The 25,354-nt window shown below is 35.3% G+C and overlaps 1 protein-coding gene across 1 annotated transcript in view; it reads right to left on the bottom strand.

Moving 5' to 3' along the window:
• The window catches only part of LOC145667423 (uncharacterized), a 136,491-nt gene that overhangs the window by 24,735 nt on the left and 86,402 nt on the right, over positions 1–25,354 (bottom strand). The window contains exon 6 of the mRNA XM_081734913.1: positions 22,237–22,488. Within this exon, the coding sequence (XP_081591039.1) occupies positions 22,237–22,488 (252 nt within the window). The remainder of the gene's footprint in view (positions 1–22,236; positions 22,489–25,354) is intronic.

Here is a 25,354-nt window from a genome sequence, read left to right as displayed (position 1 = left end):
ACCGCGGAGCTAAGTTACTACGTTGAATTCTGTTTCATTTATTCTCCTCAATATACCACATAAGATTCCAAATGAAGGCAATTCAAAAATATGGCAATTTTGCATTCAAGATGGCGACTTCTCCAATGATTTGTTTCTTCACTTAAACTGAACTATGTCCTTAATAACATAGCGAAACCTCGCTTACCTACCAAGAGCACAACTTACAATTTTCATGGTTACAAATTTTTGAGCCGCCATTTTGAATCGAAGATGGCGACTTTTCCAACATGTCGGATTTTTCCCCTCACATGCCCTGTAATCTACACACTTGAACGCAATTTCGTGATTCCACCATATCTACAAGTTGTGTAGAATTAGACGCACCCTTATAACATTCCTAGCACTTTCTTACACCGAACATGACTATTTTTTCAAGTTTAAGGGCGGATTCGCAAACTACGCATCAGAATAAACATCACCTCGAAATTTCAACGTCCTACATACAGCCATTACAAATTTCACATTTTTTCGATTTGCGCCGCGAAACTAAAACGAATTTTAATGCTCTTTTTTCTATCATAAACTATGTTCCTAGCTTCACTGCCTGACAAAATGTGACGTTTCTATGGTGTGCGGAACTACTCTAAAAACCAGCATTTCGAAACGACGAAAAATTTCGACACTTCATTTACATGGAAAATGTCGCCTTTTTCGTGATATCGGAATTTTCCCATTACTCACATCCCATGACGAACAAGAATGCAAAATTTGGTGTTTGTATGTTTTGTGGAAGTATGCAAACAATTAAGTGTGTTTCCGATTATAGAGGTATATAATTCCACGGACGCGGGCCCGCTACGTACCAGTACTATGTGAGCAGTAAGTAGGAAATCCAAAATCTAAGGAATTGAGTAGTGTAGGCGAACGACGTGAGCCTACTGTGCAAAAGACCTGGGTTCGATCCCCAACAAGTTTATTTCTCACTTTTTCTTTCTTCGAAAGTTTATTTTTATAGCATAGGTGATTGAAAATAAGCTTGACTCTATTATATACGGCATTTCATTCCAACCGGACCCACAACTAAAACTATTAAATCGAAAGGGGCACTTTTCCACGTATCTTATAAATATGTACGCTGCCGACGAGACAATTTTCAAGAGGTGCCCATTTGTGTGTGTGTGTATGAGCGTTTGTGTGCAGTGGCGTACGCAGGAATTTATTTCGGGAGGGGTCCAAACTCAATATCAGTGTATTTTATATTGAAATTCCTAAACTTGTCCCAAAATTTAGGCTAAATTTACACAAAAGTTGGAATTTCGGGGGTGGTCCGGACCCCAAGGACCCACCCCCTGCGTACGTCCCTGTGTGTGTGCGTATTTCCTTAAAATTAATATTTTATGCTTTCCCTTTGTGGTATTCACTTCAAATTTGGTATTCGCATGTATCTTAACGAGGGACATAAAAGGGGAGAGAGATATTTTGCAATCATTTCCGGTTTGAAGTAGACACTGTTGTCGCGAGACAAAATGTATTGTTGTCTTGTATGGACACTATATCCTGAAAATAATGCTCAATGTTTCTTTCAGACTCTTTTTGGGCGACACTGCCTCCTCAGAGCGCCCCTGGCGACATCAAAATAATACGTTTATAATACAGTAACAAATAGAATGTTATCAGCAGTGCCCCCGGGGTAATACTCCCCCCCGAACATTGCTTCCGATAGAGACACTGGTGATGCTCCATTTCCAAAGCTGCATATGTTTGATTTTAAATACTTCAGTATCGTCTCGAAACTTTACACGAACATACTGCCTAGTTTCGAGACGATATCAACAGTTAGTGTATAAATATATTCTTTTCGTCTACGTCTCTAATAACGAAAATATTTTGTTCACGCAATGCCAACAGAAACTATTTTGATAAAACGAAGCAATGTGATAAGAAAAAAAAATGTTAGATAAAACAAGGTTCGGCGGGGAATCGAACCCAGACCTGCTACTCAGAAAGCAGACACTTCACCGCGGAGCTAAGTTACTACGTTGAATTCTGTTTCATTTATTCTCCTCAATATACCACATAAGAGTCCAAATGAAGGCAATTCAAAAATATGGCAATTTTGCATTCAAGATGGCGACTTCTCCAATGATTTGATTCTTCACTTAAACTAAACTACGTCCTTAATAACATAGCGAAACCTGGCTTACCTACCAAGAGCACAACTTGCAATTTTCATGGTTACAAATTTTTGAGCCGCCATTTTGAATCGAAGATGGCGACTTTTCCAACATGTCGGATTTTTCCCCTCACATGCCCTGTAATCTACACACTTGAACGCAATTTCGTGATTCCACCATATCTACAAGTTGTGTAGAATTAGACGCCCCCTTATAACATTCCTAGCACTTTCTTACACCGAACATGACTATTTTTTCAAGTTTAAGGGCGGATTCGCAAACTACGCATCAGAATAAACATCACCTCGAAATTTCAACGTCCTACATACAGCCATTACAAATTTCACATTTTTTCGATTTGCGCCGCGAAACTAAAACGAATTTTAATGCTCTTTTTTCTATCATAAACTATGTTCCTAGCTTCACTGCCTGACAAAATATGACGTTTCTATGGTGTGTGGAACTACTCTAAAAACCAGCATTTCGAAACGACGAAAAATTTCGACACTTCATTTACATGGAAAATGTCGCCTTTTTCGTGATATCGGAATTTTCCCATTACTCACATCTCATGACGAACAAGTATGTAAAATTTGGTGTTTGTATGTTTTGTGGAAGTATGCAAACAATTAAGTGTGTTTCCGATTATAGAGGTATATAATTCCTAAACTTGTCCCAAAATTTAGGCTAAATTTACACAAAAGTTGGAATTTCGGGGGTGGTCCGGACCCCAAGGACCCACCCCCTGCGTACGTCCCTGTGTATGTGCGTATTTCCTTAAAATTAATATTTTATACTTTCCCTTTGTGCTATTCACTTCAAATTTGGTATTCGCATGTATCTTAACGAAGGACATAAAAGGGGAGAGAGATATTTTGCAATCGTTTCCGGTTTGAAGTAGACACTGTTGTCGCGATACAAAATGTACTGTTGTCTTGTATGGACACTATATCCTGAAAATAATGCCCAATGTTTCTATCAGACTCTTTTTGGGGGACACTGCCTCCTCAGAGCGCCCCTGGCGAGATAAAATAATACGTTTATAATACAGAAACAAATAGAATGTTATCAGCAGTGCCCCCGGGATAATACTCCCCCCCGAACATTGCTTCCGATAGAGACACTGGTGATGCTCCATTTCCAAAGCTGCATATGTTTGATTTTAAATACTTCAGTATCGTCTCGAAACTTTACACGAACATACTGCCTAGTTTCGTGACGATATCAACAGTTAGTGTATAAATATATTCTTTTCGTCTATGTCTGTAATAACGAAAATATTTTGTTCACGCAATGTCAACAGAAACTATTTTGATAAAACGAAGCAATGTGATAAGAAAAAAAATGTTAGATAAAACAAGGTTCGGCGGGGAATCGAACCCAGACCTGGTACTCAGAAAGCAGACACTTCACCGCGGAGCTAACTTACTACGTTGTATTCTGTTTCATTTATTCTCCTCAATATACCACATAAGAGTCCAAATGAAGGCAATTCAAAAATATGGCAATTTTGCATTCAAGATGGCGACTACTCCAATGATCTGTTTCTTCACTTAAACTGAACTACGTCCTTAATAACATAGCGAAACCTGGCTTACCTACCAAGAGCACAACTTACAATTTTCATGGTTACAAATTTTTGAGCCGCCATTTTGAATCCAAGATGGCGACTTTTCCAACATGTCGGATTTTTCCCCTCACATGCCCTGTAATCTACACACTTGAACGCAATTTCGTGATTCCACCATATCTACAAGTTGTGTAGAATTAGACGCACCCTTATAACATTCCTAGCGCTTTCGTACACCGAACATGACTATTTTTTCAAGTTTAAGGGCGGATTTGCAAACTACGCATCAGAATAAACATCACCTCGAAATTTCAACGTCCTACATACAGCCATTACAAATTTCACATTTTTTCGATTTGCGCCGCGAAACTAAAACGAATTTTAATGCTCTTTTTTCTATCATAAACTATGTTCCTAGCTTCACTGCCTGACAAAATATGACGTTTCTATGGTGTGTGGAACTACTCTAAAAACCAGCATTTCGAAACGACGAAAAATTTCGACACTTCATTTACATGGAAAATGTCGCCTTTTTCGTGATATCGGAATTTTCCCATTACTCACATCCCATGACGAACAAGAATGCAAAATTTGGTGTTTGTATGTTTTGTGGAAGTATGCAAACAATTAAGTGTGTTTCCGATTATAGAGGTATATAATTCCACAGACGCGGGCCCGCTACGTACCAGTATTATGTGCGCAGTAAGTAGGAAGTACCAAATATAAGGAATTGAGTAGTGTAGGGGAAAGACGTGAACCTACTGTGCAGAAGACCTGGGTTCGATTCCCAGTAAGTTTTTCTCTCACTTTTTCTTTCTTCGAAAGTGTATTTTTATAGCATAGGTGATTGAAAATAAGCTTGACTCTATTATATACGGCATTTCATTCCAACCGGACCCACAACTAAAACTATTAAATCGAAAGGGGCACTTTTCCACGTATCTTATAAATATGTAGGCTGCCGACGAGACAATTTTCAAGAGGTGTCCATTTGTGTGTGTGTGTATGAGCGTGTGTGTGCAGTGGCGTACGCAGGAATTTATTTCGGGAGGGGTCCAAACTCAATATCAGTGTATTTTATATTGAAATTCCTAAACTTGTCCCAAAAATTAGGCTAAATTTACACAAAAGTTGGAATTTCGGGGGTGGTCCGGACCCCAAGGACCCACCCCCTGCGTACGTCCCTGTGTGTGTGCGTATTTCCTTAAAATTAATATTTTATGCTTTCCCTTTGTGGTATTCACTTCAAATTTGGTATTCGCATGTATCTTAACGAGGGACATAAAAGGGGAGAGAGATATTTTGCAATCATTTCCGGTTTGAAGTAGACACTGTTGTCGCGAGACAAAATGTATTGTTGTCTTGTATGGACACTATATCCTGAAAATAATGCCCAATGTTTCTTTCAGACTCTTTTTGGGCGACACTGCCTCCTCAGAGCGCCCCTGGCGACATCAAAATAATACGTTTATAATACAGTAACAAATAGAATGTTATCAGCAGTGCCCCCGGGGTAATACTCCCCCCCGAACATTGCTTCCGATAGAGACACTGGTGATGCTCCATTTCCAAAGCTGCATATGTTTGATTTTAAATACTTCAGTATCGTCTCGAAACTTTACACGAACATACTGCCTAGTTTCGAGACGATATCAACAGTTAGTGTATAAATATATTCTTTTCGTCTATGTCTGTAATAACGAAAATATTTTGTTCACGCAATGCCAACAGAAACTATTTTGATAAAACGAAGCAATGTGATAAGAAAAAAAATGTTAGATAAAACAAGGTTCGGCGGGGAATCGAACCCAGACCTGGTACTCAGAAAGCAGACACTTCACCGCGGAGCTAACTTACTACGTTGTATTCTGTTTCATTTATTCTCCTCAATATACCACATAAGATTCCAAATGAAGGCAATTCAAAAATATGGCAATTTTGCATTCAAGATGGCGACTTCTCCAATGATTTGTTTCTTCACTTAAACTGAACTATGTCCTTAATAACATAGCGAAACCTCGCTTACCTACCAAGAGCACAACTTACAATTTTCATGGTTACAAATTTTTGAGCCGCCATTTTGAATCGAAGATGGCGACTTTTCCAACATGTCGGATTTTTCCCCTCACATGCCCTGTAATCTACACACTTGAACGCAATTTCGTGATTCCACCATATCTACAAGTTGTGTAGAATTAGACGCACCCTTATAACATTCCTAGCACTTTCTTACACCGAACATGACTATTTTTTCAAGTTTAAGGGCGGATTTGCAAACTACGCATGAGAATAAACATCACCTCAAAATTTCAACGTCCTACATACAGCCATTACAAATTTCACATTTTTTCGATTTGCGCCGCGAAACTAAAACGAATTTTAATGCTCTTTTTTCTATCATAAACTATGTTCCTAGCTTCACTGCGTGACAAAATATGACGTTTCTATGGTGTGCGGAACTACTCTAAAAACCAGCATTTCGAAACGACGAAAAATTTCGACACTTCATTTACATGGAAAATGTCGCCTTTTTCGTGATATCGGAATTTTCCCATTACTCACATCCCATGACGAACAAGAATGCAAAATTTGGTGTTTGTATGTTTTGTGGAAGTATGCAAACAATTAAGTGTGTTTCCGATTATAGAGGTATATAATATGTTGTTTCCTTATTCATATATTGCTTCTAGAAGGTTTTTGCATATTAATACCCTTTAGTTAAAGTTGTGTAAGATTCCGACTTGATATGTGGTTGTAGACTTCTTTGTAATATTTAAATATAATTGACTTGTATAGTAAACAAATATTTCTTTAGTTTTTTTTTTTTTTTTTTAAACTTCGATTGCTTTAACTTTTCCTGGAGATGTCTAAGAATTTTTTTCTTAAATCCTGATTTTGATTGTGTATACTTGAAATTCTTTTCTTCTTGTTTTTATTTTTCTATTATTTTTATTTTTAATTTATACTTATTTATTTATTTTTTATTTTTTTTAAGTTGATTCCAATAGATATCAAGAATTGAATAATAACTTTTATAGATGTCCAATTACACGTAGCCAATATGTATTTATATGACAACGGTGCATATCCATGAATATAATACAATTTTTTCATAAGGCTGTCTCTTAAGGGTTGATATATTACACATTCGAACATTAAATGATTGATGGTACCAATTCCTTTGTCACACCAGCAGTGATAAGTTTTGTTTTTTCTTTTTTAATTTGATACAATTTGTAGATTGTAGTTACTAAATGAATGAAGTACTAAAAAGTAATCTATAGTAGGGGATGATCTCTCTCCTGGACCATGACTGTAGAAGTTGGCCATGTTTGTTCTTTCTTGTTGTATAAATATTCCAGTAAAATTCTCCTGGAAGTTGTTGGTGTTGATTTTGCCATGAAGTTAGTTCATTATTGATCGTTTTTATTATGTCTGGATAAAAATTTTGGGGAGTAAGCGCTTTTGGCAGCCAGGTCGATTGGGTTGCTATTTTCTATATTTACGTGCGATCTCATAAATCCAAATATTTTTGTTTTCTCATGTAAGAATAGATATTTAATATTAAGTATGATCCATGTGGCTTTACTGCTCCAATGTGTTGTGATAAGAGCGGTTAGTACACTCAATGAATCTGCGCATATGAAAGATTTGTTGATTTTGTGTTTTTGAACGTATAGTAGAGCTTGTTTTATGGCAAAGGCTTCACCGTCATAAATGTTCATATGATGAGGTAATTGAAATTTGTGAATGATCCCTCCATCTGGTATATAGATAGCTGCTCCAACATTCGAATCAGGAAATTTGGATGCATCCGTGTATATAAATGAATAATCTTGAACATATTGCTGTATTTGATCTTGTTATATATTTTGATAAAATTGAAGTTCGACATTTTTAATATTAATGTAAGAAGGTATTATAGCCTTAATGTTAACCAAGTTTACAGAATATTTCCATGTATAGCAAGGGAGAGACGGTAATTTATGTTATATTGATAGTGACGTTGTAATTTTATGTATGCTTTAACAATCCAAGTTTTGTTTTTGACGTATTGAGTCTTCCTGTTTTCCATTATAGTAACTATTTTTTGAAGTGTTGAGTTAATTGGTGATGAGGCTTTGCTGAAGCTATTAATTATAAATTTTTAGGCTAACTTGGGGAACTCCAATTGTATCTGCATGCATTTAGATTCGTTTAAAAGTGCTATTTTTGGGCAAAATGCTGGCTGTGAAAAAATTACTTTTGCTATATTGTATAATATTTGTTTCATCTTGCTAAAATGTTTATTGATGGTATTATAAAAAATGCTTCCATAGAGAAGTTTTGCTTGACATCCTTGTTTTAACATTGCAATTAACGTAAACGGATTAGTTCCCAATTTTTTCGCTGATAAACTTTTAAGTGGTCGTAAATACTGTTCAGAATTCCTTAATAAATGTTGGATGTGATGATTCCAGTTAAGTTTGTTATCAAGATATAGTCCCAAATACTTAATAAAAGATTCAGATTGAAGTTTGATGTTATTGTATCTCAATGAATCTTGAGATAAATTTCTCTTCCGACAGAAGATTATGAATTCTATTTTTCCCCAATTAAATCAAATCTATTATTATGCATCCAAAAGACGATTTGTTTTACATTGTGTTCCATTTTATAAATGCCTTGTTCGATAGAAGAAGCTGAAGCATTTAAAATTACATAATTCGCGAACGAAACTATTATACTATCATTCCAATTTAAATTGAATAAATCATATATATATACTAAGGAGTGCTGATAAGTCCTTAGCTTTGCCCCCTTCCGATATTTATAATGTTTGTTTTTATTTGAAAGCTACATGTGTCTATATGTTTGTGACGAAATATTGAAACATTGGTACTAAGGAAAGGTTTTTTTTTTTTTTTTTTTTTTTTAAGGTGAGTGCTTGAGATGGCAGGGCAGCCCAACAAGTTCAACGATGTTGAGAGTCGAGCGGTGATGAAGTTCCTCTTCCTCCAGGGGAAATCTGCAAAGACGATCCATGGTGAGATGCAACAAACATTGCGGGTCCATGCACCTTGTTATGCCACAATGAAGAACTGGGTTGTGAAATTTAAGACAGGCCATTTTGGCACTGAAGATGACCCCTGCCCTGGGAGACCATCCATAGTGATTGTGCCAGAAATCATTGAACAGGTTCATGAAATGATTCTCACAGACAGACGAATTTCTGCTAAAAGTATAGCAGAGGACCTAGGTATATCCCTTGAACGCGTTGATGTCATTATGCGCGATCATTTGCACATGAACAAACTTTCTGCCAAATGGGTGCCGAAATGTTTGCAAGCCGATCAAAAGCGTGCAAGAGTGTTTGCTTCCAAAGAGGTTTTGAGCCGTTTTAAGCAGGAAGAGACCAATTTTGTGGAACGTTTGATCACGGAGGATGAAACATGGATCTATTTATATGATCCAGATACAAAGGAACAATTAAAAGAGTGGCGTCACAGTGGTTCATCGAGGCCAAAAATGTTTTGTGTGCAAAAATCAAGTTCAAAGGTTCTTGCCAGTGTTTTTTGGAATAAGGATGGGGTAATGTTTGTTGATTATCTAGAACAAGGTAACACCATAACCGGAGCTTACTATGCATCATTACTGGAAAGGTTTCACTCAGAGCTGAAGCAAAAACGCCGTGGAAAGTTGTCCCGAAAAGTTTTCTACCTTCAAGACAACGCATCTCCTCACAAGAGCAATTTTGCGATGCAAAAATTGGCTAGCTTAGGGTTTGAAAACTTGCACCACCCACCATATTCACCTGCCCTGGCCCCATCAGACTACTACCTATTCCCACATTTAAAGAAACACTTGAAGGGGCAAAAATTCGCCACCATTTCTGAAGCAATTACAGCAGTAAACTCATGGTTTGATACCCAACCAAAAGAGTTTTATTTAGAGGGCCTAAATAAATTGCAGGCCCGAAGCAAAAGATCCATCGAATTGAAGGGAGAGTATGTTGAATAAATCCATCAAAAAATTTTAATTTTGTCTTATTTTTCTTAGTAAAGCTAAGAACTTATCAGCACCCCCTCGTATATATATATATATATATATATATATATATATATATATATATATATATATAGTGTTGTAAATAGAAAAAAAACGTTCGTATTTTTTCAGAAATGTACGTTTTTTTTAGAAAAAAATTGCCTTTCGTTTTTTTCTAAATTTCGTTTTTTTTAAATAGTCATTTGTAATGCATCTTACGTCTATTTAAGTATTAAATATTTTTATGTAGGTATAATCACCGTAAAATGCAACATAAATTAAACGCTAGATACTGATACGCTACAAATATTTTACAATTTACATGAATACCATACCTATTAACAATTCGGGTTTCAGCAGTTTTCATCAATATCAACTAAGAAATAAAAGTAGAAATGAAATTTTGTTTTTCCGTGAAAGCAGGCCTTTAATAAGTATGAAAATAATGTCACGAACAGTATAAAATTCAAATACCTGTCTAAAGGTAGAAACTAATACTAATTTGCCTAATAGTATTTTTCTAAATGCCATATATAAATAATTTGTCGACTAGATATATATATGATATGCAGAGCCGGCTCTACCATATATGCAACACATGCATTTGCGTGGAGCGGCAAATTTGGATGGTCCGGCAAAATCTGTCATAAGTATATTATTTGAATTAGATATTTCTTGTTGGAAACAGACTTCATGATGATGGTAGTTACATTTACTAAGCTGACTTTCTATTTGAATACTACATTGATAAATTATGTTTAGGTTACATTAGTTTAAGGCCACATGGACAATGCTAAAGGAAATGGTCGAATAAATCCGAGCACAAATTGCTTGATTGTTGCCAAATGCAAGAATTCAATTCTCGAATATCTGTTCCATTTAGTAAGTTATCACAGTTTTGATATGACAACGAGTCTTGTTTTTGTCAGAAACAAGTTCTTTATCATTAAAGATAGAAACAAGTTTTTTAAAAAATGTTAACGGATATAGAAGAGAAATCAAGAAATAAAGATAAAAGAGCTAGTTGCACTGGAATTGCAAACTGATACATTGAGATTGAAGCTCGATAGTGAATTCTATAAAAAGGGTTACCATCTTTCCTCTGCAGGTGTGTTTACTTTATCTTTCACTAACATAATAGGTTAATATTTATAAAAAAAACAGACACAACGGGATTGCATTTTTAGTAAATATTTAAGCCTTTCTGAGTGCAACTGCACTTACCCTCATTTTTGTTGTTCATGCTGGAGTAGCATACTTAAAATCATGACTTTTAAGATTTCTTCTTTCTGGAAAAAGGGGGAAGCGGCAAATTCTGCCATTGCATGGGGCGACATATTGACTAGGATCGGCAGTGATGATATGTATATAAAAGACATGAATATAGGATGACACAATTTGAAGTAATGCAGGGTATTTCAAAATTAATATTAAGGTTTTGAAACTTTGTAGTATCTATTACAATTAACTTACAATTATAAATATTATATCAAATGAAAGAGCAACTCAAACAGTTTTCTAGCACGCATGTACATGCATTGTTTCTTCTGTCTGCCGTTAGAAAGAGCAAGCAGCAAAGATGGAGACTAGAGAGCAGAAAGTTTTTTGTGTTTTAATAAAGAATGAATCTGTACAGTGCAACGGTCTGTGTGAAGAATATTAAGGAGACGCTTGCAACTACGTCCTTATCGTTTGCAGTTGCTACAGGTCTAAAGTCTACAGACTACGGTTTACGTGCCAATTTCGCAAGTGAAATATTGCTGCATAACAATGAAGATTTTCTGGATCGTGTCGTCTTCAGTGATAAATCGACATTTCACCTAAAAGCTAATGTGAACACTCATAATGTTTGTATCTGGCCGTCAGCAAATCCTCAGGAGATGGTACACTTGAAACGAGACTCCCCTAAATTGAATGTGCTTTGTGCCATATGGCGGAAAGTTTATGGGTCTTTCTCGCCTATCGACTAGATGTGTGCCGTGTGACGAATGAATCTAACATTGAATACTTGTAGCAAAGACTGTTTGAGGTGCTCTTTTACTTTATGCATTGCTTATAATTGTTACTTAAAATGTAATAAGTACTACGAAGACTTAAAACCCCAGAATTCATTTTGAAACATCCTGCATTTCTCACCAACAGTGTTGGAACTAAGATGTAAAAAGGGGAGAAAATTTTGCTTATAAAGTTATTGTTTACAACAACGATATTATTATTAGTCGAGACTATAACTACAACAACAACACGAGTTAGTAGTCAAAAAAATGTACGGTAATCAAATGTATTCTCGGTGGCCCAGGTGGCCAAAGTGGCACACACGGGTGTGTCATTTGTTTAATCCGCTCCTGTGTGGACACTAATTAAGATATCGGGATATTATTCTTGCAAAATATGGTTGGACTATAGTTTATCATATTAATTGTTTTCTTCTGGTGTCGAATTTCCTTCTCAAATTTCACCCCAGTCAAAAATTCGAGAATTTTCTAATTTCGAATTTCCTTTATTTCTTTTTTCCCTGTAGCTTCCTTCGTTGTATAAAGACCTCCTTAAGACTTGCCAGGTAGATACCTCGGATGGATACCTAACTGTTGACATCAATTGGACGGGCCTGCGCGCAGTGTTGCCAATTAGGGAAATTAAAATTTTCCTAAATTGGGGCAAAAAATTCGAGATTTTTGTTTATAAATCCGCACCTATACGTCCGAGTGCAAGTCAACTTACACCAATCGAACATTTGTCCTTACTTAACAAACGCAAGTACAGATCGTTACAATGGGGTAATTAGGGAACGCACGAAAAATTCGTATTTAGGTTCTAACCCTTGATTTTTCCAGTTTTTTCCTACTTTTCCGTTTACCGTAATCTATTTTTGGTAATTAGAAGTTTTATTCCTTAAATATCGTCACAATACCTGTAGGATATATTAGTGATGTACCAATGTTTAATTTAAGATAGTTTTCGTCTGTCTGGTAGTAGTGTTACCAGCTACAGAAAATTTTAATTCCAGATTTTAGGGGGAAATTTTGGAAAAATTGTGTGTTTTGTCTCTATTATTTCCCTCTTGTTGGCTATATCGGACCAAACGTACCGATATCTGGAAGTCTCGTCTTTGCTCTACACAACGCACTATAGAAAGTTTCAATAGGATAATTGGGGAAGTACAGTTGAGGTTTGCAGTAGACCTTGTTCTCTAATTGGGAAGATAACTGTGATTTTTTAAAAGGTAGAATGAGATATTTTTATGGACATGCTTATTTTATTAGATATCGTCACAATACTTGTAGGATATATTAGAAGAATACCAAAGCTTATTTTAAGATAGTTTGTGTGTGTCTGATAGTAGTGTTGCAGCTACAGAAAATTTTAATTCCAAATATTAGGGGCAAATTTTGGGGAAAAAATCCCTTTTATATTTCTATTATTTCCTTCTTGTTGGCTACATTCGAACGAACGTACTAGTGTCTAACAGCCGCATCCTTAGCCTACACAGCGCATCATAAAAAGTTTCACTAGAATAATTAGGGAAAGTACAGTTGAAGTTTATAATAAACCATGTTCTGGAAATGGTAAGAAAATGGTGAATTTCTGAGGTAGAATGATCTTTTTTTTTTAAATTTCATGCTTCCTTTGTTATATATCGCCATGATACTTGTAGGATATATTCTTGGAGTACTAAGGTTTATTTTTAGATAGTTTTCGTCTGTCTGATGGCAGTGTTTCCAGCCAAAACAATTAATTCCCGCTTTTAGGTGAAAAATTCGGAAAATTTCTCTTTTCCCCTCTATTATTACCCTCTTACTGGCTACATTGAAACAAACGTACCACTACCTGAAAGCTTCCTCTTTGCCCTACAGAACGCACTATAAAAAGTTTCAATAGGATAATTAGAGACGCTGTAGCCCCGGCATATTTGATTTTTGCTTGTGAGGCGTAAAAAGTGTCAAAATTTAATGTGTATGACAGAATTCTTTCCCTCTTTGAATGGAAGCCAGCGATTTAGGATTCTACTGTACCTTGTCAATATACCAAAGATTTTTTTATGTGACTTGAACCCATATAGCAGCAGTGGTACTAGATACAAAAAATTTTGAAATTCGGTTAGGGATTTTTTGTAAATTTTTACTCCTACATTTCCCTCAATAATTTCCCACCCATTGGCAACACTGCAATGCAACTTACACCAAAAAATAGCCACATCCATTTTCTAAAAAACTAGGTCTTCACCATATCAATCGAGTGAATGTTTTTTGAGCAATAAGTCACTAACTGGAAATGTAGGAAAACGCCAAAAGTGCCCTGGGGCCGAAAGGAATAATCACACAAGTTTGCTAGTATATAGGTACAAAGAAACGAAAGATTTGTAAGTTACGAGGGCTTCGACTCAAGTTCTGTTGATTATTTCAATAATCTGCAATGTAAATCAATAAATAATAGTTGCCAGAAAAAAACAGACATTTGAAAAAAAACATGAAAAAGAACGACGTTTTTTATTGAAAAAAAACTTCACAGAAAAAAACCGTTTTTTTACAACAGTATATATATATATATTGAATAATAGAGGGCTCAGCTTAGTGCCCTGAAAAAGGTCTAGGGACGTTTCTCGTGGTTGCGAGTAGGAGTTTTTGATTTTTATGATAAATTTGCGATTTATAAGAGTATTATGGATTATTCGAATTATTTTTCCTGGAACTTGAAGGTATTTCATTTTTTAAAATTAGGATATCCAAAATAACATTGTCATATGCTCCCTTAATGTCGAAAGAAGTTACTGACAATGAGTTTCTAGTAATGAACGCTTTATAAATGTCCAAAATGAGTTGAGCCAAAGCATCATAAGTTGAATATTTCTTTCTGAATCCCGTGATATTAAACACAAATCTTTGATGATATTCTAAAAACCAGTTTAGTCTATTTAGTACTAGATTTTCAAATATTTTATAACCGCATGATAATAACGCTACTGATCTATAATTACCTGTTGAATTTGTTAATGTTTTTGACTTCGGTATTGGAGTTACAAGTGTTTTTTTTTTCATTCCAGTGGTATATTGCCAGTGTTCTATATATGATTATAGTATCTTAGTAATAGTTGCAATCATGATATGGTAAGTTTTTATAATGCTTATAGCTAATTCCATCAAATCCTGGTGCAGCATTGCGATGAATATTGTTGATAACTGTTTGTAATTCAGTCATGTTCAATTAGTCTATGTCTAGTTCTGAACAAGGGTTACTGAACAAGTATTCTTCCATTAATAGGCGATTGTTATTTGTGGAACAGGAGGTTAGTTTTTAATGAAAGTGATGTATCTAAGATAAATTGTGAAGGTATAGTTGCATATCCGAATTTGAATGATAATTTTTAAATTTCTTCCAATAAGACCAGATCTTACTGTATATGATGATGTACTTCTGATAAAGCATTACAAAACTGTTGCCAGCTTTGGCGTTTAATTTGATTGATTATCTTTTTTGATTGTGCTTTTTTCCTTTAATATTCTAAAAAGAGATTGAAAGTACGCTGCTTAAGGAAATTCCTAATGCTATATTACAAGCGTTGATACTTTGTTGACAAATTATTCCACCATATTGGTGCCACAAATTATTCCACCATATTGTGCCAAAAGTTTGAATCTGGTTGAATTTTCTGGTCTGGTCATGTCTGAATTGGTTAATACAGTAATATTCTTTAATTTTTAATGGTACCCTGGGGTTACACCATGTTTCCTGAAGAAAAATAATGTCTGGAGAGAATACATTGACTAATAAATGTCGATAGTGATCTTTTCCCAAAACATGCTGAGTGTACCACTGTAATATCATAAAACGTTGATAATAAGTTCCAGCCATTTTTTTAAAAATCTAAGATTGAGTCTATATTATTGAGTATTGTTAGAATTTGCGAGTAGTATTTATTTTCCAGAATAGAAACAGAACAATGTGAGGCATTTTTTGATCTCATCCGTTCTTTTTTTTTTTTTTTTGTATGTCAGATCTATCGTATCTGCCATGTGGTCTTTGTTCAATATCATTATTTTGGGTTACTGGGGTAATATTATGAGATTTAAATGAGAGGGGATTGAATGGAGATTGGTTTGTCTTCCCCTTTGTGTCCAATGATGTGTAATCTTTCTCAATGAAATTTGATTTTTGAGAATATTGGATTGTTGAAATTTTTCTTCTGTAGTGAGAGTCCTCCTTTGAAATAGGAGTATGTTGAAGTTGATCTTCTGATCTACTCTGTGCTGTAGAATTATTTGTCCGATGTGAAGCAAAAGAGGTTGACATCTAACATTCTCTCCAGATTACCTGATAAAATTAAATCTCTTTTTCTACAATAAAATCTTTATGGATGTGTTACTTTTTTAAGTTTTCTTGCCCACTTTAAGTTCTTACTTTCAACAAAATGCAATTACAGAATGAGACGTACTTTTTAGAGTGACATAAGTAGGACATAAATCTATGGTGAAGCCAACACATGGTACAGTTGTTAATAAGTTTTAATCTGTGGTAGATTAAGGGCTGAAAAATCAGTTACTTTGTGATATACGAAACCAAGCACCAAGACGGCAAATAATAACTGGATAAGAACTTAATTTTAAGAGACAGTAGGAATTGTTACTTCCTGAAACAATAATCTTAGAAAGAAACCTTCTGTATACAATGAGGTATACCGAGTTAGCTACTAAAGCACTACTTAGTGTTTGAGGATGGAAAATGTTGGATTTACGAGCAATGTAAATTGACACAGAGGGATTGTAAATCAAAAATATGTTTGCTTCCATCCATTAAAAATAGCTTACGAAAACTATAAGCCATTTTTAATGTTGAGGCATTTTATGCAAGTGAGTTTCTAAACAAAGACAGTCAACCAAGTAAAATCTTTGAAATACAAGAGTGTCCTTTCACAAGTGACATGAAACAGGTGACCAACTTCATTCTACTAGAAAACATAATACAGAGTGAGATAATGCATGTAGACTTCTTATTTTTACATTGGTAAGTTAATGAATGAAGTAGAACGAATTTTGTTTAGTGTAACGTCGCATGGTTATGCTCTTCAGCCTAAATTAGAGGATGATTGAGAAATTTAATTCCTTGTACTCTCTTAGGAATTGAACTCGAGATGTTGTGCACCAAAGACATACACTGCAACCATTAGACCACCTGGAAAGGAAAGATCAATGAATAAAAGGTGCATTTAAATGTTCACTGGATATCATAACATCGCAAGAAATTATTCTTTGAAAGCAAGAAGTAATTTACTTTAGAATAATTTTCAGTCGGAGAATTATGAATGGTTGTTTTTACTAGAATAATTTTTGTCTATCAAAACTAAATATCAAACTAATTAGGAAACATGATACGGTAGAATATATGAAAACCAAACACAAAATATATTCTTTCTTTTTTCTTTTGTTTTACAAGAAAATTATCAACAACGGGAGACATTATAGTAAGCTAAAAAAAAAAAAAAAGTTAAGACTTCGACCTGACGTTTTAACACAACACATATGTGAAGTACAGAAGAGGAATATGGAAAATGGTAAAAGAATGGACTATGCAGCAAAAGGAAGAAGGTGAAAACATGGAGAAGCAGGGGTGTAGCCATCAGGTTTCTATAGGAGGGGCCCGCCGTTTTTGAAGGGGGGCCAGCTACAATGTGCAAAATAAAAAAATGTGTTGCAGCTAGTGTTTTTGAAGCCAAAAACAAAACTGGAAAAATTTGGTTTCCTTCCCGAAAACTAAAAAAGTTTTTTTAGATTATTATTATTATTATTATTATTATTATTATTATTATTATTATTATTATTATTATTATTATTATTATTATTATTATTAATTTATTATTTATCAATTTATTGTTTCTTCTTCATAAATTATATTCCAGGTATTTTTATTATGTTTACCCAAGAACTACTGTCCCGGAACCAACATTATACCTTTGTGCATAACTATTTCAATACACAGAATCTATCTATACAGGTAACTAAGAAAGTTCTATCGCTTTCTCACCCAGCACTTCCGAACATTCATATGTCACCCAAGACGTACCTGGAAGATCAAAAATAGTCCCCCTAAGCATCGACGACCTTCTGACAACGTTCTAGAAGGCCAAGGATTCCATCTCGGTAGAACTTGATGGGCCGTGAAGCGAAGAAGGTATCAAGTGCATTTTTACCTCTACTAGGGATTTGAACTAGCGTCCTCTAACGTGATTGTCCAAGGAATGGAGCAGGTAATAATCGAACGGTGCAATATTTGGGGAGTATGGTGGAAGCAATAGTGTTTCCCATCAAAGGCGTAGAATGGTGTCCCGGGTCATCCTAGCCACGTGGGGCTTACCGTTGTCCTGTAACAGAAGGACCAATTTGTGGTTCCGAAGTCTGGCTCCAAAGTTTAAAGTTTTCCTTGAACACGGCTCAACTGCTGACAGTACACAGTTGTATTGATGCTGAGACCAGCTGGTAGCAGTTCCCTATGCATGATGCCACGAGTAGTTCATCAAACACACAAGAGGACCTTCTTCTGGTGCAGTGTTAATTTCGGCTGCTTTGGAAGTGGTTCATGGGATGCTAACCAATGATGACGGTGCCGTGGAATTTCGTACAGGAATGACTTCTCATCACATTTCAACACTCTGCCCAGAAATGCCTCTTTTCTCAGATGAGACAGCGAAAAAACACAGGTGTCTGCTCGCGTTGCCTTTTGGCCTGGAGTCAATTCATGTGGATCTATTGACCCAACTTGTACTGTGTGGTCAGGAAGTGGGTTAGTTTCAACAGTATAGTTTAGTTATGGTAGAATGTCTGTACACAGTTACCTTGAAGTCTTAAGACTCATAAACATCGGTATGATCACCATCCATATTGTAACACAGCTGAATTCTACTCCAAGTTCTCGCAGATGTTTTGCGGAGATACTTGGAGTCACGAGGGTGAAGGAGTGTTCCATAGTTGCTCGTAATTCCTGCGTTGTGTGATATCTAGTGTTTCTTACTTATTGCTTTATGGAACCCAAGAGAGCATGCAATCTAATGCCAAGCAATGTTACCAAACAAATGTGGGTAAAACGTAAAACCGTAAGAAAACACCAATTAGGGGTACGCCCACTTCTGGACCACGCCGTAGTGTTTCCCCAGGTGATGAAGGTGCTGCCGAATGGTTTCTCCACTCATACTGAATTGTAGTCCCAGTTCGTCACATGTTTGGCCACTGTTCACCCCAATTGCTGCCTGAAGATCTTCATTTTGTACATGTGTTGGTCTTCCGGCACGTGATGCATCTTTGAGTATTTCGTCACCGTCCTTAAATTTGTTTAACCGCCGCTGCACTGTCTGTGTAGTCACGACACCCACACCAAAGGCTCTGTAGCGGCGTTTGACCCCAGTTTGATATCGTACAGCGTACACGCCCTTATGAGGCTCTGTGGTGGTTCCGTGTTCACTCTATCCTTACGCAAGTTCACGGTGTAACTGAACTGTCACAACCAGGTAGTATGTTGGATGTACCAATATCAACAACTGGCCTTTGTCTTATCTCCATTCGCATTCAACTCACGGTGTGCGGGCCAATTGAACACAGACCTCCTCAGAAAGTGACAGAACTCTTTTGGTTACATAAGACTGATTTCTTTGAAATTACACTTAATTTCTTTAAGATTTCATGACAAAAATATGTATTTATTATTCGTGACTTAAAATATAATTATTTTATTAACAGCTATATCTCACTTCCTGTTTTACACGAGGTAGCATTTTAAAAAAGTGAATGAAATCCAAACTGAAAAACTGAATAAAAACGTTTTTCACAAAATTTTCCATCTGATAAAAAATGTTTTTAAACACTAATTACAGCATATAAATAATGTAATATATTTACAATTTATTTCAGTACTATTGTTTTATGGTAGTATTTATAGTACCTTGTTAAAACGTTTGTGTTCAAACTGTCAAATAAAAATCGCCGTAAATTGTGTAATCTGCTGTCACAAAAAAGTATACCATACTATTTTCCGATCGCTATAAGGAAGATATACCATATACTATTTTTCGATCGGTAAGATAAAATACTATTTTGCCGTAAATTATTAATTATATATAAACTTTGTCATTTTTAAATGGCTGAAGCGAGGTAATCTTACGATGATGTTTTAAAAGCTGGTCATTTGGGGGGGGGGCAGGAAAGCATTTGGGGGTGCTGGCCCCGATGGGCCCCCAGTGGCTATACCCCTGTGGAGAAGGCCAAAGGAAACACAGTGATAGAAGCGTGAAGAAATGTATGGATTCTCAGATTACCAAGCACAAGGAGTTTCAAATAGAAACGCAGAGGGTGATGGAATAATTTATGAATGTTTACTGGAAACCTTGTGGATGTTGTGAGTATGAGTTATTAAAGAAAGTTGGTATAAGAAACGTGGAAGTAAAAGGCTAAGTAATTGCGTATTGTTAACAATTACTAAATTAATTTACGTTTGTGACATTCGATTGTAATAAGGCTATTGAAATCATTGGTGACTTATGACAAAGGGTGTTAGTTATGAGTTTAGGACAGCGGGTGTTCTGCTGGCTGGCTGTAGAACAACAACATTGGGGCGTGGTTAATAGCGTTGCTTTTTTTGGTTAAATCGATCTTTATATTGTGAAAGCTGCAGACTAAACACGGAAAATGGTGTTCATCCTTAAGAGAACTAATATTGATTTTAACTGCATTTAAACAAGACATGCAGATTTAATTCTCAACTTAGAAACGAAACATTGAATATTTGATTAACTGATATTTCAACTTGATGTTGTTTGTTCAGTGTACCTTAAATGGTACAAGTTTGAGTGTATAGAAATAGCAACGTAATGTCAGAAACACTGATACAGATAAGAGTCAGACTTTGCTAGTTCTAATGCATCGCCACTTAGCCAATAGAAATTTGTACTAGTCACTAATCTTAGAGATATAACTTTTACCGCAAATTAAATTCAATTGCCATTGCTCTTTTTCTTGAGTCCATTCACGAATTTTCTGTCCCCGTATTGATGACCTGCCTTTTATCTTCCGCATAAATAAGAGTTGTATTTACTACATTTCAGTCTTAAGGGTAGGCAAGGCACTTTTATTTTTTCGACTTGGCAATGTCTAAATACCACTAATTGTTTCCTAGTTAAGGAATAACTTGTGTATGACGTGTTCGAGTTTTGTTGTTAGCAAGGGATAGTGAAAAACAGCGATTTATTACAAAATTCAAAAATAAAATGATTTAGCAATTCACCTGAAATACAATAGTGATTTTCTATTAAACCGTGATTGATTTTTTAGCATGTTACAATATGAAACATAAAAGCAAAGTATGTGATAAAAGAAGTCAGAAAAACAAACCGAGTTGGGAACTCCCATTTGCTAATTTAAGCCTAAAAATAGGCCTTGATTACACGCATGTTAGAACTACATATAGAAGATTATTGAACTAACTATTCAGTACTCGGTATGATAGATTTGCTTGCTTTATAGCAAGTTTTCCAACATTGTCCATACATTTTACGATATCATAGTACATAATCTGCTAGTTACCATAACGAATTATTTGTTTCTCTTTTGAAATTGTTTCATTACGATGCCCTATATAACCAGATGAAATTTCGTGACTCAAAATTTAATAGTAAACAGGACATAACTATTAATTTTGCGTATCCATTTTTTTATAAAACGGAGTTCAAATTGACTCTACGTAAAATTCACAGATATGAAATTGGTTGTTACTATTTCATTCGCAATAAAAGAAACTTAGGAAATACATATATGCGAAAGTTTCTTAGAAATCAAACAAAGACTGGTGCTATGTTGATGAGATCTTGGGTCATTAGAGAGATCAGTATAGACCCAGAGTATTGTGCAAGTTTCGTCAGTGAACCCACAATTTGCTCAAGAAACGGAGGACAATTACAGATTCATCCAAGTTGGCGCTAAGTACTATGATAATTTTTATTCAGGTATGTAATAATCTTTCGGTATCCGAAAACGTTTGCAAAATACATAATGAAAATCAGTTTCAAAGGGAGTGTAGTATAGTCAGATTTCACGTCGCAAGAAGCATCACAGCAACTTATCGCCTAGATAAAGTGAACATTGATCAACTTCTATGAAGGCCCAATATGTCATTGAGTGCGTTTATTGGCGGTGGGGAGACCGTGACAAATACAATTTGTATACTAATAAATATAAGAAAAGTATGTTAATATCATACTTTGATTGAAAGAATAAGCTATCAAATAGTTGGAATCATATTCCAATCTTTAGGTGTGTATTTCTATCAGAGTATTGATTAATTACAGAGATGTACTTAGTAGTTATCCAGGAACATTCTCTCTTTGCCTATTCCTTCCAGAAATAGATCCATCTCTAATCTACCTTTGCGCATTTGACATTTTATAACGGTAGTCAATAATAGTAACGGTAGTAAGAATGAGTGACATGAAGTGGAAGTGTTACTTACCTGCTTTGAGCTTTGATAATATGCTATTCTTTGTAGAGTTTTCATATTGCTCAGCGTCAAAATATAATTGATCTTTCAACATTGATTCAAGCCTGTTTCCTCTATCTTCATCCGATTCATAGGCATTAAGTTTTGGTATTTTGTATTCTGTATAATAGAATATGAGTGCTTTTCCCCTAGACTTGAATTCTAAGTTATAGTATTTATTGTGTAAATTATAGGATCCAACGTTCATAGCCGATGGTGCTGGACCTGAAATTCAAAGAATATGAAAAATATATTGTAAAGAAATACGAATATTAACGTACTACGAAATGAACGAAATGAGATCATACAAAGTCAAATTACACTTTTAGGTGATAGCTTTTTTTTTTTTTTTAACAATGAGCTCTTCCGTGGCTTAGCGGTTAGCGTACGCGTCTTTTGCGTGGAAAGCCCGGGATCGATTCCTGGCTGGAGTTCATGTGGTTCGGATTCCACATTCATCAGTAGGTCCCGTCTCACATAGCGTCGCTACGGAAAGAGACGTTGAACTCAAAATCAACTCAACTTTTCTTGACATATTCTTCTGAAGTTTCTGAATATTACAAACTTTGCGGATGCAAATTATAGATACCAGTATATTTTTGCTATTTTTTCAACACACCAAGGCACACAGCAGTTTTCCAACCCAAGTTCTCTAGCTGGAGTATGCCATGTGCATACGTACACAAAGAAGCAAAGGTTTTTTTTTAACATCTATAATTCCGTTTCTTATTAAGATAAGATAGTGTAACGAAAATTAATTGAACCACTACTCACTCACTGACTCATAAAAACCTATAGAATACTTTCAGTAGACATAAAAACCTGAAATTTGGCAATATAGAATTTGTCACACAGATAAGGTAAAAATCCGAAAATTGGAAATTCCCTTCTTCAAAGAGGAAAATTAAGGAGACAAGAACAAAATTATATTTTGTTATGTCACTTGACTCAAAACCTACAAGATACTTCTTGTAGACATGGAAACTTGAAATTTGACACAAATGTAGGATTTGTGATGCAAATAAAGGGAAAAATACGAAGAAACGGAATTTTTCCTTCAAAGAAAGAAAATTAGAGACAAGCGAACACTTGCATTTAGTTACGTCATTTGACTCAAAGCCTAGAGGATACTTCCTTAGGTATGGAAACTTGAAATTCGGTACGAATGTAGGATTTGAGATGCAAATAATAGAAAAAATCCAAAAACACCAAATTTCTGCCTCCAAGCAGAACGAATAGGAGCAAGAGAAAATCATATTTTGTTACGTTACTTGACTCACAACTTACCTATTGCCGTAGACATGCTAGTTTGAAAATTTGCACAAGCATAAGACTTGTGGTACGAGTAAAGGAAAAATTTGAAAACTAAAAATTTGTCATAGGTGGTAAATTGGAGGGCAAGCGGAAAATTATATTTTGTTATGTCACTTAACTCAAAACCTGTAGAGTACGTCATTTAGGTATGGAAACTTAAAATTTGTATAGAAATGTAGTATTTGTTATACAGGAAAGAAAAAAAAACAGAAATGTTGTCCTCCAAGGAGGAAAATTAGGAGTAAGGAAAACATTTGCATATAGTTAATATAGTCGCGTCGTTTGACCCAAAACCTATAGGGTACTTTCTGTAGGCATTAAAACTTGTTATTTGACACAAATGTAGGATTTGCAATACAGATAAAGAAAAATTTGGAAAACTTGAAATCTCTCATTCGAAGAAGGAAAATTAGGGTGAAAACGCAAAATCACATTTTGTTACGTCGCTTGAATTAAAATCTATAGCTACCTGTAGACATGGAACATTGAAAATTGGCACAAATGTAGAACTTATACTTGACCGAAAACATATAGGGTAGCCTACTTTCTGTAGACATGGAAACGTGAAATTTGGCGCAAATGTAGAACTTGTGAAAGAAGTAAAGGGAAAATATCTGAAATCTTTCCATTCCCCGTAGAAGGATTAAAATTATGGAGAAGGGCAAAATTACACTTTGTTATGTCACTTAACGCGGAACTTATACAGTACTTCCAGTAGACATGGGAACTTAAAATTGGGCAAAAATGTAGGATTTATTATGCAAGTAAAGGAATAGATCTGAAAAATAGAAATATTGTCACTTTAAGAAGGAAAATTTAGGCGAGTAGGGCAAAATTAAATTTAGTTACCTTATCTTATTCAAAACCGGCAAGGTATTTTCTGTAGACATAGAAACTTGAAATTTGGCGCGTTTGATACAATAAAAGAAAAAAATCCGAGAATTGGGAATTTCCACATTCAAGATGGAAATTTATGGGGCGAGCGCAAAATTATATTTGTTACTTCATTTAACTCAAAACCTATAGAATATTTCTCGTAAACAAAGAAATTTTAAAATTAAGACAAATGTACGACTTATGATACAAGTAAGGCAGGAATTATGTGAACTGCGAATTTCACCCTCCAAGAAGGGAAATTAGGAGCAAGCGCAAAATTATATTTTGTTGCGTCACTTGTCTCAAAACCTACAACTTACTTCTTGTAGACATGGAAGCTTAAAATTTTGCAAAAAGGTAATATTTGTGATATGTAAAAAAGTCTTAAATCTCGATATTTTTAACTCCAAGGGTTAAAGTTAGGGGGCAAAGGTAAAATTAATTATAGTTACGTCACTTGACTGAAAACCTATAGGGGACCGCGGTGGCTCAGTTGTAGAGCGTTCACCTCTGGTGCATATGGTCCCTGGTTCGATCCCAGCTAGCGCCAAGTGAACTCTGCGGTGGGCAAAATATGTGTGCGTGGGTTTTCTAGGTATTTTCCCGTTTCCTCCCACTTTGTTCATTCGACCATTTCTTTCATTTCTCCTAACTATCGTCTTCTTTAGCCTAGCCAGCATAACCGTGATACGTAAAACTCAGATTTCATTTAATTTCATTTTGAAAACCTGTAGTATACTTTCTATACACATGGAAACTTGAAATTTCGCACAAATGTAAGTAAAGGAAAAACTCCTAAAACTGGAAATTTCCCGGTCCAATGAAGAAACTTTAGGCACAAGAACAAAATTTATTTGTAGTTAGGTCTCTTAATTCAAAATATGTATACAAGTAAACTTAA

This window comes from Thermobia domestica, chromosome 1 (genome assembly GCF_964235325.1).
Source record: "Thermobia domestica chromosome 1, izTheDome1.hap1.1, whole genome shotgun sequence".
In the NCBI taxonomy this organism is placed as follows: Eukaryota; Metazoa; Arthropoda; class Insecta; order Zygentoma; family Lepismatidae; genus Thermobia; species Thermobia domestica.
Note: the sequence above shows the minus strand (reverse complement) of the source record. Positions and strands in the feature narration are given on the sequence as shown.